Source organism: Marmota marmota, unplaced genomic scaffold, assembly GCF_001458135.2.
Source record: "Marmota marmota marmota unplaced genomic scaffold, marMar, whole genome shotgun sequence".
Lineage (NCBI taxonomy): Eukaryota > Metazoa > Chordata > Mammalia > Rodentia > Sciuridae > Marmota > Marmota marmota.
The window spans coordinates 37,588,861-37,604,636 of NW_026000057.1; the positions used below are offsets into that span (position 1 = coordinate 37,588,861).

At 39.6% G+C, this 15,776-nt stretch overlaps 1 protein-coding gene across 2 annotated transcripts in view; it reads left to right on the forward strand.

The window, feature by feature from the left end:
- Window positions 1-15,776, forward strand: part of Sgms2 (sphingomyelin synthase 2) — an 86,211-nt gene that overhangs the window by 64,840 nt on the left and 5,595 nt on the right. For both annotated transcript variants that reach the window (XM_015484622.2, XM_048813707.1), the window contains 4 exons: window positions 253-957; window positions 5,334-5,451; window positions 10,498-10,651; window positions 15,272-15,438. In XM_015484622.2, coding sequence (XP_015340108.1) covers window positions 503-957; window positions 5,334-5,451; window positions 10,498-10,651; window positions 15,272-15,438 — 894 coding nt within the window. In that variant the 5' untranslated portion in view covers window positions 253-502. The remainder of the gene's footprint in view (window positions 1-252; window positions 958-5,333; window positions 5,452-10,497; window positions 10,652-15,271; window positions 15,439-15,776) is intronic.

The following is a 15,776-nucleotide window of genomic DNA, read 5'->3' on the forward strand; positions in this document are numbered from 1 at the left end:
TAAAGGGAATTGGTAGTTAAAATGTTCCTATTTATACTGACATCAGTTCAAAAAGAGACAGGAATACCAGGATTAAACAGTTCAATGTTTTGTAAATAAATTCAATCTCTGCAGTGTCAACTGTGTTCTAACAATATCTTTATAAAGCAAATGGCTTTGGTATTTGTTTCCTTATTTTGAGAGTGTTTTTGTTTCGGAATTTTGATAATTGGACAAACTTATTATCTGAGCATAGTTTTGTTTTATTTTTAGGTGGGATAGTAACATCTTTTGGGGGAACGAGAATTGGCTTCCTTTCGTAAGAGTGGTGGACGTGCAGCAGACAGCTACATGGCAGGAACAATAATCAGATGGCTACCTTCTGCATTTTGTATTAGGAAACAAAATCAATTATAAGAGTACATGTTGATCTTGGAAGTAGAAGGATTCAAAAAAAAAAAAATAAGTTACCACAAAGAACAAGAACTTTACCATCTCCTTTTTGATCTGAAGACTGGGGACAATGGATATCATAGAGACAGCAAAACTTGAAGAACATTTGGAAAATCAATCCAATGATCCTGCAAACACCTACACAAGACCTGCTGAGCCCGTCGAGGAAGAAAACAAAAATGGCAATGGTAAATCTAAGAGTTTATCCAATGGGCTGCGAAAGGGCACCAAAAAGTACCCGGACTATATCCAAATTGCTATGCCCACTGAGTCGAGGAACAAGTTTCCCCTAGAGTGGTGGAAAACGGGCATTGCCTTTGTGTATGCACTCTTCAACCTCGTCTTGACAACAGTCATGATCACAGTTGTGCACGAGAGGGTCCCTCCCAAGGAGCTCAGCCCTCCCCTCCCAGACAAGTTTTTTGATTACATTGATCGGGTGAAATGGGCATTTTCTGTATCAGAAATCAATGGGATTATATTAGTTGGATTATGGATCACCCAGTGGCTCTTTCTGAGATACAAGTAAGTCTTTGTTGTTTTCTTCCTAATAAGTTTAGTGACACATAGACAAAAAGTGTTAACTGAGCAATCAAGTGTGAAACTGGCAAGGATACAGCAGTACTGTGGTGGGTGACTCAAAGAGTGTTTGAATTTAATGCCCGGCTCCTCATTTCTAGCAACTTGGGTGCTAGGGCATTTGTATGATAAATCCAGAGCCATCGAAGGGAATAACATACACTCTTGCTTGGGTTATTTCAGGCTCTTGACAAGTGGGGAAAGGAGGAGGCTGGGAAACTTTTTTCTCCCTTATTCCTAATGAGATGACTATCCAGCTTTGAGGTTTGCCTGTCTTCAAAAGTTCTCAAGTTTTAGGTTTTTGGTGTTTTTGTTTTTTGCTTTTCTTGGCCTGTTGGCCACCTAGTCACAAATGTTTGTTTAAAGAAACTGAATTTAGAACTGGGTCCCTGTGGTTTGGGTTTTAGATTTCTAAAGGAAACTTGTCTTCTGGTTTCACCTCAGCACCACAGAGGAGCTCAGAGTTCACTGGGTTCGGCTGTTCCCCACCCCTGTCTTGGACTAGGAGGAATCAGGAAGTAGTAGCCAGCGTTTTTGCTTTGAAGACACTTGAAAATTGGACATAGATCTAAAGCGGTTATTCATGCTTCTCTGTGTGAATTCTGACTTCTGGTCCATAAAAAACGAAGACCCCTCAACTCCCCTTTCATCTCAGTCATTAAATATTTGCTTTCTACTAGGATTCTAGCAGTTAAATCACTGAAATAGGAGTTTGATCCAACCACTACCCATGGTCTGGGGCTTTCAAAATATATGATGCATGCCGAGTTGATATAGCTTGAAAATTCCAAGTCAATTAAGATTTCAGTATGATTGCCACAAGATGGTTTTTAGAAGAGAGAGTTTATGCCATGTTGTTCCTCCCATTCTTTGTTGCTTTGTGATTGGAGGAATTCAGTCTGTCTTGGCCAGAGACTTCCTCAGGTGCAGCCTTGAAAACTTATTCTACAAACTGAAGTCATTCTTAAGCATTTTCTTTCATACTACTTTCTTGGCATGTTTTAAGTAAAAGAGCTGATAATTGTGTTTTACTTAGTTAAGGCATGCTATATGTGAAAATCAAAGAATATATTTGTTGAATGTTAGTGATTTTCTTTTCAGTATCTGGGATTGATACACTGAACATAAGAGGGCCTGCCCAGGCCATAGGTGTTTGTTTTCTCCTTTAATTTGCAGCAAAATTTTGTTCCTGTATGTAAAAAGAGACATTTTCCAGGGTCTGGTAAGTAGCTGAACTCCATCCTGAAATGGAATCTTCACCTTGGTTTATTTCATCATCTAGACATTCATTTCCTCTCCGATACCAGATTAAATTTCCCTATGTCACAACTCATGGGCATATACCTGAGCCACACTTTTTTTTTTTTTCCTTTTCTTTCTTTTTTCTTTTTTTAGTACTGGGGATTGAACTAAGGGGCACTCAAGCACTGAGCCGCATCCCCAGCCCTGTTTTGTATTTTATTTAGAGACAGGGTCTCACTGAGTTGCTTAGGGCCTCACTAAATTGCTGAGGCTGGCTTTGAACTTTCGATCCTCCTGTCTCAGCCTCCTCAGCTGTTGGGATTACAGGTGTGCGCCATCACACCATACATTTTAATGGTATCCAGTGTTTTAGTCACAAGTCACATGAGTTTACCTTTTTATATCTCTCTTACTTATTTTTGATACTGGGGATTGAACCCCAGGGCACTTAATCACTGAGACACATCCCCAGCCCTTTTTTACTTTTTATTTTGAGACAGGGTCTCCCTAAGTTGTTGAGGCTGACTTTGAACTTGGGATCACAGGCATGTACCACCACACCCAGCTTTACCTGTTTTAGACATCCCAGCCCAATGAGAAATTCTTCTTTGCTCTATTAAAAGCACCTTTCAAAGCTGTGGGAAAGAAATCATAAGCAGTGGTTATTTTTCTACATAATGGTGCAGGGTGCTTGTTTCACCTAAGTTTTCTGCTCTGAGTATAGCTAAACTCAGAATGCTGGAATGAATATAATGAATTTATAATTTTCTGCTCATTCCTTGACCTTGTCTAAAAGCGGGCAGCACAATTCAAACAGCTCTCCTCTGGGGCCTGTGGTTGAGTCAAAGGGTGAATTGTTCTTCCCTTAACCAAGTGGGGGAGAGAGCACTATTGGTTACCTTGCTCAGTACGAGAAAAGGCAGAGCTAGGATAGCAAGTCTTGGAATAAAGAAATTCTTTCATAGTCTAGAGAGTGTTCTTTTTTTTTTTTTAATCCCAGAAACCCTGAAACATTCTTAAAATAGCTACTGGTGTCAGGCAGGTAAAATATGTATTTGTACATAATTCTTTAAATTAGAATACCCAATAGTTACCTGAATTAGAACTTGATCCATGTCAGAACCACAGTCTTTGGAAAAACTTCAAACATGTCTCACCCTGAAATTCACTGTGATTCCAGAAGTCTTTGATCAGTCCTACTTTGGAAAGTCTGGTAGCTCTGAGTGGGAAAATTGCAATAATATATTTTATGTTCTGGAGAAGTTATAACTAGCAACCCAGAGGTTAAAGGAATCCCACTCATTTTCCATTCCCAGAGCCAGAGCTTCTAGACCAAACAAACAACAAAAAAGGGACTGTCACCTTGAGCTTTGAGGACACTCAGACCCCTTGATGTCTACCTAGGCCTTTTTGTCTTTCTTTACTTTTAAATGATTTTTAACTCATACATAAAAATATTAAGAAAAATTGAACATATTCATAGGCTGTCATGTGATGTTTGAATACATGTAATATTTTTTTAAATACATTTTTTTGGTTGTAGATAAATGCAATACCTTTATTTATTTTATGTAGTGCTGAGGATCAAACCCAGTGCCTCCCACGTACAAGTCAAACGTTCCACAACTGAGCTACAACCCCAGCCCTATATGTAATATTTTTAAAATATTTTTTTAGTTGTAGTTGGACATTTATATATTTATTATTTTTATGTAGTGCTGAGGATCTAACCCAATATCTTGCATATGCTAGATGAGCACTCTACTGCTGAGCCACAACTCCAGCCCCCTTATACGTAATATTTAAATAAAATTAAACATACCTATCTCCTCAACATTTATCATTTCTTCATAGTGGAAACATTTAAAGTCCTTAAACATTTTTTATGAAATATGCAGGACATTAATGTTATCTGTAGTCATCTTACTGTGCAAACCACACCAGGACTTCTTGTTCCTGTCTAACCATAGCTTAGAACTCACTGATCAACCTCTCCCCATTCCTTCTGCTCACCTAACCTCCTGTGCCTCTGGCAACACTGCTGTACTCTCAACTTCTGTAAGATCAACTTTCTTAGATTCCCCATGAGTGAGATCATGTGGTGCTTGTCTTTCTGTGCCTGGCTTATTTCACTTAATATAATGATCTCCAGTCCCATCCATATTGTCAGAAATGACAGGATGCCATCATTTTATGGATGAATAAAATTCCCTGTGTATATGCACTACATTTTCCTTATCCATTCATCAGTTGGTGGGCACTTAGGTTATCTCCATTTCTTGGTTATTGTGAACAGTGCTGCAATAAACACGATCAAACTGCATACAAAAGCTTCGTACTCCTCTTTCTCCTCTTTGATGGAGATTGAATAAAAGTAAGTAAATCAATTTTGAATAAAAGTAAGTAAATCAATTTACAGCTTCACTATTAAATGTCCTTAACATATAAGGGCACTTTGGACATCTTCAAAATGTAATTCTCCGGAAATTTGTTTAGTCAGAGAAAATATAGTTCATTCCCAAGTTGTCAAAATACCTTCAGATGGTCCCCAAATAAACCTTGTTTATAGAACTTGAGTTAAATGGGTTGTCACATTTCCCTGTGTGTCCAATTATGTCACATCACCTGGCTCATTAGTTAATTCCTTTGTGACTGTGGCTCACTTATATCTTTGATATGTCCTTGAGGGTTTTATTAATCAATGAGTTGACTGAAAACATAGAAGTCATTGAATTCGCTGGCAAAGAGTGACATTTTTTTAAGAGAGAGGGGATCATCTAAATTCCTGGTCTACTTTAATGCCCACACTCCTACACACTTAGTCATTTTGGGCTCCAAATCACCTACATTTATTGTAGCACATGAATCATTATTTCTGGAAATGGAAGTACAGTATCACCATGGAATTACAGAATGAACAGCTCATAGCCTTTAAATTGTGTGAAACTGGTTTGTTAATGCTATTCTTAATTATTTTTTAACCTGTTAAAGTTTTCTTTCTTGACTTAGGTTTTATTGATTACATTAAGAACAAAAACAACCAGTAAGCTTGTCTTTCCCCATCCCTCTTCTTCCTTTAGGTCAATAGTGGGGCGCAGATTCTTTTTTATCATTGGAACTTTATACCTATATCGCTGTATTACAATGTATGTTACTACTCTCCCTGTGCCTGGAATGCATTTCCAGTGTGCTCCAAAGGTAAGCAGCTCTGCATTCCCATTTAGAGGGAATCAAGAAAACAGTTACTGAACACCCACTGTATGGTACATTCGTATACATACTTTCATAGGTGCTCACTGAAATCTAACATATTTTCTATGTTTCTTTAGATTGGGGGAAGAAATCAAAATTGAGAAAAGTACATCTTTGTGTATAAAAATATCATTTTCTGCTAACTGAACATTACCATCATTTTGCTTTTCTGCTTTGTAACCTCATTTTCTTATACATTCATGCACTCATTCTACATATATTGAGCTTATGTTCCCAGGCCCAATAATAACCAAAATGAATTCCTGCCCCTAGAACTAATGTTCTATTGAGGGATGACAGATGATAATTTCAGATGTACCACATGATGATTAGTCAGGTGATTGTCCCATGAGGAGCAGTAAGTGGGTAGGAACTATTTTATACAGAGATCAGGAAAGACTTCTTTAATAAGAGAGTATTTGGGCAGGAACCAGGCGAGGGAACAGCCGCAGGATGGGATATGAGCTCCAGGCCAAGAAAATATTTCAGTTGCATTGGGTCAGAGGAAAAGCAGGGAGTTGGGGGGCAGTAGTGGGGGTACACGCCACAGGTTTCAGAGGCTCTTATGACCCACTGTAAGAACCTAAACCTGAATGGTGGCAGTGGAATTGATGAGAAATCATTTAATTCAGGATATATTTTGAAGGCAGAATCAATAGGCTGTGTTAATAAGTTGGATATGGATTTGAGAGAAAACAGTCAAGGATGACCCTCAAAGTTTTTAGCAGTTGTGAAAGATAGGGTAGCCTTCTGCAAAGACACTGTATGGGATGTCTCCTGAAACAGCCCTGAGCAGCAATCAATTTCTTTCCTGTTGAGAGAGCCGTTAATCCCCTTAGACCTTTGCATACCTTGATTGATGCTTCTCCTTAGGTTTGTGCATCTTTAATTCCATATCCAGTAACTGCATAGACTTGCTTATAAAATAGAAGCGTACAAATCATGTGCTTTCTAGACAGGGAATGAAGTCTAACATCATATTTTACTGAACACTAAGCAGATGTCTGAGGTAAAGGAAAAATAGAGTTATTCTGAAGAAGCCAGCAGTCTCCCTTACCAAATATAGGTGTGGTTGGGAGAAGCCGTAATTTTCCAAAGTCATCAAAGCAGAAAGTGTCTGTAATTAAAACAGTGTACACATTGGCTGCTTTTTAGTGAAGCTAATTCAAGGCATGGGAGGAGTTCAGAAGCACAATAAACTCTTCTAATGTCCTGTTGTAGTGTGTTGAGTGAAGAAATGGCCACAGGAAAAAAAGGGCAAGCCCATCCTTTTAATGGATGAGGTTTGCAGGGATGGATTGCTATGATTATGGAAGGACAGTAGATTAAAGATTGCCCTTCATGAGAGAGGTGCAATTTTCAGGACCCACATCGGTAAATGTGCTGTGGGATAACTGAGCCACAAACATTCCTGATGGAAACTTGGGGAGCTTCCTTAACTAATCATCTGCTATGTTCACTTGTCAGCACCTCTTCCCAAAGCACAGGCAGCTGTAGGTTCTGCTTCCAGATCACTCTGCCTGATTAGAGATGAGGTGCTACAGAACAGGAGTTTGGAATTGCATTCTAAATGTGGTTCACCGGCTGGCACTGAGTGCCACTCAGAGTTTTGTGGTTAGGAGGCTGTGAGATAATCTACCTGTTGCCTGTGCTTCTGGCTCCATGGCATGCCCTTCATGATGAGCAGTGCCAGGGCTCTGTGTACTGAAATCACTCACTATCGGAGGGTGTCCCAGCTAGTGACTGGCTCCTGCAGTTTGCAATCCACCAGATGTGATCACAGGAGTCACCGTCATGAACCCGTGACTTCCACATCTTACCCTCTCTCTCATCTATCCTGCAGCTCACTTTAAGTCCTTTACTTAAAATTTGCTTCAGCCACCAACCCCAGCTTTGGTTTCCAGTCAAGACTTTTGTATTTTTTCAATGTGTATTTAGATAAATTTTGGTTTATTGATTATGAAATGATTTTATGAGATCATTTAGTTTTTCTAAATCCTTTTGACCCAAGAATGTTTGGCTGGGATAGCATGGGTTCCTTCCCTGGGAGAGCTCTCTGGGACAGCTCTCCCCTCTATCCCGGCCATAGATGGCCAAAGACCTCTCTCCTTAATGGAAGGGACAGCCTGTTAGTTTCTGGTTTGGCAGACCCCATATTGGGCTCTCCTGCACCTCAGTTCTTTTTATGGGAGGTGTTTAATGGAGGTTGCAGTTGTAAGAACACTTAGGAACATTGGAGCCCTAGTCTGCTTTGGCTGTTTTGATTGATGCTTCTCTTTAGGTTTGTGCATCTTAAATTCCATATCCAGTTACTGCACAGACTTGTGTCTGAAAACAAAGAAATTAATAGTATTGAGAGTCTTGTGACATGTGATGGGGAGGCCCAGTAAATTGGAAAAGAACTAGAAAAAATAAATCCATTAATCCTAACACCCATTATTCTCCTTTTCTTCACCAGTTTTTTTTTCTTTTCTTTCCTTGTGGTTTTATTTAGCATTTATACTAAGCATGAATTGGTGTATTAGGATTGGCAGTAATAGTATTGAGGAATTAAGAAGACAAGAAGAGAATCCTTCCTCTGTTCTGAAAAAAACATATATAATCAAGTGTATCAGGAATCTCCATTCAGTAGCCCCCACTGATCTGTGGGGAGTATGTTTTAAGACCCGCAATGGGTGCTGAAACTTCAGATGATATTGAACTTTAGGTATACTATGTTTTCCCCATACATACATATGTACATATGAGTAAAGTTAACTTATAAATTAGGTACAGTAAGAGATTAACAATAACTAATGATAGAATAATTATAACAATACTGCAATAAAAGTTATTTTAAAACTAATGAATATTTTTTCAGGAATTATTTCATTTAAACTTTCTGACTGTGGTTAGCACTGAGCAACTGAGACTTTGGAAAACAAAACCATGGATTTGGGGAGGGATGTCTGTCCACCAATACCACTGAATGCAGAGGAAAGGGGGCTTGTGGTTTATCTCAACTCCTAATTTCTTTACATTGTTGACCCCAAGTAAAGAGACTGAGGGCTTTAAGTGTTTTTGCCTTCAGAAAATTATAGAGTTGGGATATGTGAGTAGAGAAAAAAAAAGTTATGGTTTTGAAATGAAGAATAATATGTCCTTTGAAACTGGGAACACAATGGTTGGGCAGAGCGTATGTACCTTTTTATTTGATCTCAGTGTTGGCAGTAGTTGTACCAACCTCATCAGAAGAAATTCCTCATTGTGGCCAATCTGATAAAGCACATGGCTTGACTGAATCCTCAATACCAAGGGCATGTCGCAGTGTATTATGTAGCTTGTCGCATGACTTCTATGGGGTATGCCCGAAGTGAGTCATGCAACTCTGTCAACAGTCTGCATGCTTTCGAAACTCCTTTAAAGCCTACAGTTGCATTCCCCACCCTTCCTCTAAGCTTGTGTTGTCATTTTCTACACAACATCTTATTCTTAACTGCCAAGCAATCTGGTATGTTCAACTTTTTACAATAGTCTCTTCAGTACCAGAAGGCTTTCTGGATCCATAAGATTTTTAAACATTTTTTTAATTTGTGGATGGACACAATTCCTTTATTTATTTATTTATTTATTTAATGTGGTGCTCAGGATCGAACCCAGTGCCTCACACATGCTAGGCAGGTGCTCTATCACCAAGCCACAAGCCCAGTGCCCCCCCCCCAATATGATTTTTTTAAATCAGGACACTTTTGTACCATAAGAGAGATCTTTTAGGCAAGGATTCTTGACCCAGTTCCTTTTGTCCTGGATAGGATGGTTTGCCACCTGCTTTGGGGACTGACTTATTTCTCCCCTCCTAGACTCTTGTCCCCCTGTGCACATTCTGACCCTCCCACATTCATGCATCCACTTGCATAAGATTTGACTGTGCTCACACCACCAGAGTACCACTATGGAGGTTGGGCCAGCCACGAGTCAAGGGTCAGTTTCTCAGAAGGATCATCATTGAGTACAAAAAGCAGCATGTCATATGCCTGTCCCCCAGGTTCCTAAGGAGTAGTCAGTAATGGGCTCTCTGTGTTTCTCTTCCATTCACACTATGTCTTGATCTCTCTCCAAGTATCCTTTGATTTTTCTAAGCCTCTCGGTGCTGTTCTAGACTCATCTGAAACTTTTCACATAGCTCCCCCCAGCATTTCTGTATTCCGATTTTCTATGTCTACTGTTTTGACCAACTCCTTCCTGTGTGCTTAAAGTTTAATAGGGTTAGTAAACTTTTGCCCATTGCCTGCACTTCCTGCCTTAGCCCAACATTATTTTCCATTTCACCGTAATGATTTCTAGGAGGTTTATAGAATGCCCCTGACCACAGCAGCCCTCTCCTGACCCTGCGCCTCAGCACATAGGTTCTTTTGGGGATGTTTTCCCTGATCAAAGCTAGTCATTTTTAAAACTGCCCGTACATCACTAATCTGTCATTTTCAAACCTATTTGAATGATTTAATGAGTTGCAGCTCTTCTTTTTTTAACTGTAGTGTTTTGATCAGACATTAATATAGCTGTTAGGTACACTTGAGGCTGCCCACTTAATACAAGATCCGAAGGCACTGCAGAATATTAGTAATGTGGTATGCAACAGAATAAAATATTAACTGTCCCAAACCTCCACTTCCCCCTACAAAAAGGAAAGAAAGTAGCTTTGATCCGCTTTTTAGTGCATAACTGTGGTGAAGTCATTGGTTATTAATATTTTTAAAAGCTTTGCCCAAGGACACAATACCACCAAAACATATTATTAGCAACATATTGAATAATTTAAAATGTGTCAATAAAGTTGGCCAGTGCAATGCATGGAATCTAGTTTGAGGACCTTCTCCTTGGATTCTTTTTGACATTTTAAGTTAGAAGGGAAGGAAAAATCACAACCTGGTGACCTTTCTGTCACACACTTAGGTTGAAACATAATTTTTATCAGCTTGTAAATTTTCTTCTGAATCTTCTTGTGTCATTCAGCTCAATGGAGACTCTCAGGCAAAAATACAGCGGATTCTCCGGTTGATTTCTGGTGGTGGATTGTCCATAACTGGGTCGCACATCTTGTGTGGAGACTTCCTCTTCAGTGGTCACACAGTTGTGCTGACACTTACATATTTGTTCATCAAAGAATGTAAGTAATAGCTCATTCCCATGTAATTGATTGTTGTAGCAGAGGGGTCCCTTGGCTCTGAAATGGATGGGAGCCCTTATTCTATTGGGGTTAATAGCTATGAAAGACACAGATGTAAATACTTTGTGTGTGTGTGTGTGTGTGTGTGTGATCATTTCAACTAAGTATTTGTGACCACCAAAGTCTTAAAACCTGGCTATGGCTTCTCTCTAACACTTAGCATGCTTCCCAAACAACTCAAGGTATGAAAAGCTTTATTAATATTAGAACTAAGAAGAACAGAAACATTAAATTTATTGCAAAAAGAATTAGTCCATTCTAAATCCAAAAGTAAATAAACTTTGAGTTATTTGTCTGACTCCTCCATTCCATGATTCTAGGGAGTTCCTTCATTTCCCCCCTTAAACCATTTCTGGGTCCCACTTCATTCAATCGTTTTCGAGCCACTCTCTCTGTTTTACTAGACATCTTATCTTGATGGAAGGTTTTGCCAGTTCCAATCATTTTCTTCTTAAGAGGAAACCTGGAGGCAAGAACTTGAAATCTGTTTTCATATTTATATAGTCATTTTCCATTATACAGAACCCTTGTGTTTCTGGTAGCTTTCGTTGATGAAATAATGTCTTATTCATTGTCAGGTCACAGTTTTGTAGATTCCTGAGGTTGGGCCCATTTGGGCCCATCATCTCAGAGTCCTTTTGCAATGGGGTGACCTCTTCCTTCATGTATGCAAGGCTGCTAGGTGCTCACCTTCTTCTTTAGATCCAAGATGCCTCCTGCTAGTGTTCTTAGAAGTACATCTCAGTTCTCTTCACTTAGCCTGAAGAGTCTCTGCAAATAGAGACCTCCCCGCCCCCCACCGCCCCTTTCTCGCTCTTTCCTCCTCTCTTGGCCTTTCATTAATCCAAATAGGTTTAGCTACGTGTGGGGTCTTTGTCATGCTTGGTTTGAAGGCCAAAGGCCTTCTGTACCCCTCCCTTATTTCCACTTACTCTATGGTATATGGTGAGGGTGGGGGGAATCGGGGTCGGTGGCTAAATCTCGCTATACACCAATATCAGGGGATAGACTCTTGAAATTTAATCATTATATTCTAATACCTAAATTTTGGTTCCAGAAAGTGCATTGTTTATATTTCTAACTCTAAATTTTGCCAGGGGAAGTTCCACCTGTATATAAGAAGTTATTTTCTAACTCACGGTTTTATTTAGTTTGTAGGACCTTCTCTCTATTTGAAGGCAAAAGGAACTTATGAAAGAGGATGGGGTGGGGAGGATTAGAAGGGTTCAGAGCAAAGGTCCTGTGAGTTGAAAACCACAAAATAATGAAGAGAAAACATCCCAGGAGACTTAAGGCCAGTTTTCCAAAATAACTGAGGAACAGTGATATTAAAGTAGCATACTACTACTTCTAGGCCAAGCATATTCTGAGCCCTTGATGCAAATTAACTCATTTAATCCTTGCAACAGGAGGCACTGTTCCCCCAGTCTTTCTTCTTAAGCACAGAGAAAGCCACATGACTGTGGCCATGGACAGAATCTAGAGGATCAGGTGTTCAGACTCAAGTCGGCTGACCCTAGAGATTCTGGTCTTCATTTCTTGGCTTTGTTTAGGATTTTAGGAAATTTGAATTATCTGATCTTATAGAATTGCCAAGGAATAGTCTACCTATCTATAAACAAGGTATATTTTTCATTATTGTTCAGTTTTTAACCTCAGAGCCTGACAACTTGTAGTTAACTTTCTGCTTTGATGAAGGTCACCCAATATGTAGAAATATTTTTCTCCCAAGACATCCATCAGCTGGGGTTTTAAAAGTTGTGTGAGTTTACATGTAGCATGTAAAGGATTATATTCTGCTTTTTTTCTCCACTTTGGGGGTAGAGGTAAAATGGCAAATCTTTAATACTACAAACTCCGATTCATAACCAGTTCTGTATATAAACAGGGTCTTCCATGTTTGTGCCTGTTTCTATGTGATTAGGGAAAACAGTCACTTTCTAAATTACACCATGTGTTGTTGTTCTGAGGAAGTAGAGGTTCCAGTGGTTTCTTTGAAAAGTCTGCTTCTAGAATGACATGCATCATTTATGTATGTTTTGCTCTCCTGCCTTTTAATCAGCTTGGACTCTTGTTTGCTCTCTTGTGATGAGTGGATTTAAATTTAGTTGTGAGACCAAATGAAAAGGTGGGACCAGGACCATTTTGTGGTTTAACAAAAGAGGGCTTTACACAATTGTGCAAATATTATCAGTGGGACCTAGATTCCTTATAAAATTTGCCTGGAGAAATCAGCCATGCTCTTAACCCCAAATGTCTGGCTAGGAAAGATCATTGTCATTTTTAACCTTGCCACCACTCCAACTCCACTGTAATTATTATTCAGTGCCCATCATGTTTAAGATCCCACACAGACAGTGAAGTCAGTTACAATCTATGTCACCATCTTTTTTAAAAAATATTTTTTGGTTGTGCATGGACTCATTATCTTTATTTTGTTTATTTACTTGTATGTGGTGCTGAGGATCGAACCCAGTACCTCACACATGGGAGACAAGCACTTTGCTGCTGAGCCACACCCCAGCCACCTGTGTCACCATCTTTTAGCTCCATGTTATGGGTAGAATGGAGAACAAAGAGGATTACCATTTTGCCGTTTTTATTTTAAAATACCTTTGGGAGAAAGAGGGGTCAGCCAATGTTCTGAATTCATGAGTAGTGGTCCCGCTGCAGTGGTAGCATCATAGAAAAATGTTAGGGTTTCCAGCTATTCTTAAAACCTCACTTTCAGTTCAAGAGTAGTAAAATGACCATTCAAGTTACTTCCTTTTTCCTTATCTACTTCAGCTTTCCTTTTTGTGACCACCCCCCCCCCCCAAAAAATGCAAAATGGCTCTGGTTTGCCTGAACATTTTGAGCTGTTCATAAATACCCGGTAATCAGGGAAGGTTGGCATGAGACCTTAGGAAGGCTGGGGTTTGTGGTGCTGCAGGATGAGCATTTAGTATCTATATGTCCTGTCTAGTTTTCATCTGCTGAGCCTAACAGATCAACGGTGGGCTTGGATCTGACCCTCGAAGGCCCTAAGAATAAAGTCTCTCTCAGCATTAAAATTCACACCAGGCATAGTGTGGCACATGCCTCAAATCCCAGCAACTCAGGTGGCTGAGGCAGGAGGAACATCAACTTAGCAAGGCCCTAAGCAATTCAATGAGATCCTATCTCTAAATAAAATACAAAAAGGGCTGGGGATGTGGCTCAGTGGTTAAGCACCTCTGGGTTCAATCCCCAGTACCAAAAAATAATAATAATAATTAAAAATTCTGGGTTTCTTTGAGTTACCTTGGAGAACTTGGTTGTACAGTGAAGCAAGTGAATAAATTGCACATCCAAAACTAGAAAATCAGACGTTCAAATGCAAATATAAGTTTACTTTCCCTTTCTGTTCTACCTGGTACCAAAAGAGCAACAGCTATTTTATCACAGAGATTTTGTATTGAAGTGATGACTGACTTGGTGTTTCATCTGAAGTTCTAGGAATGCAGCCTTTTGCTAGTCAACCATTCTTCTCTACTGGAAAGAAAATGTCAGCTGAGAATATAAAAAAGTTTAAATAGGGAATAAATTTCAGTTTATTGGATTATTAAACCTTTATTGTGAGCCAATAAAGCTTTAAAATAGAAAAAGAAAGAAATGAAACAGATGACCAAGTAATTAGAGATGAATAGGTTCCATTTGTGCCTGTCATTAACATTTGGGTGAGAAGTTCCTGAGGTGTTCCCACCCTGTTTAACCCACCAGTTCTGCAATTCTCTCTAACAGCTAATCGATGGAATGAACGTCTAAGTGTCCTCACCAGGAAGGCTAAAAATCTATAAGTGAATGGGCAAGACTCCTAAGGTTTTCGCAGGGAACAGTGCTTCACAGTGCTGTTGTCCATAACAGTATGAAATTGCCAAGAGTCAAGTTATTGCTTGCTACAGGGCCACTCCCTGTTTCACCCCAGACACACAAGGGAAAAACAAAAGTACATTTATAACCTGAAATTTCCCCTGCTTTGACATTTTCCCCTTATTTTCATGAATGAGCACCTTTTCTTTTGATACCTGCTGCTTCTCTTTCCAGTATGGTTACTTACGTGAGCCAGGAGGAGCCAATTCCAGCCAACCTCATAAGAAATCCATTCTCTTCCCTATTAAACAGCTTATGAGCAGAGGGCAAGGCCTCGAATATCTATTGTTATGAGCCACTGCCTTCCCCTCACAGTGAATGACAGTTGTACCTGTTCTACCCATGGTCTGTCCCCACCTCCACCACCCCTACCTCCTCCCCCTGCCCAGTCCTACCTGAGCAAATCCTGGATGGTTCATAGTGACTCACATGGGTTCTCAGTTTTCTCCTTCTAGTAATTTCCCTATCCTAGATTATTCTACTCTAGGTAATTAGGACAGATTATAATCATTAATCTCTGGGGGCTGCCGGTGTGGTTCAGTAATAGAGCATTTGCTTAGCATATGCAAGACCCTGGGTCCAATCCCCAGCTCCAAGATAGATAGATAGATAGATAGATAAAATCATCTCTGGGAATCTCATTAACTCTATAATTTTTCCACTGTCCAGATTCGCCTCGTCACTTCTGGTGGTATCATTTAATCTGCTGGCTCCTGAGTGCCGCCGGGATCATCTGCATTCTTGTAGCGCATGAACACTACACTGTTGATGTGATCATTGCTTATTATATTACAACACGGCTCTTTTGGTGGTACCATTCAATGGCCAATGAAAAGGTGAGAGCAGTGGCGATCCTCGGATGGTTTCTTTTCTTGAAATTCAGAGGATCCCTTTCATACTGTGTGGTTTGAGAGAGCTTCATGGGAATAACTGCTGGCCCCACCCAGATGTGGGGTTCAACAGTCCACTTATACTTAGAGCCACACCTGCTTCTTAATAGGAAGCCAAATAATTTCACAAATAGAAATGCCATGTAAAGATAAAAATGCTGTAAAATCTCAGAGCACATTATGGTGTTTTAGTAATTCAGCTGATTTATACTGGAATTGAAGAGATAGATGTCATAAATTAAAATTTAGGACCCATCTCTGTACAAGTATCATGGTACAGCTTG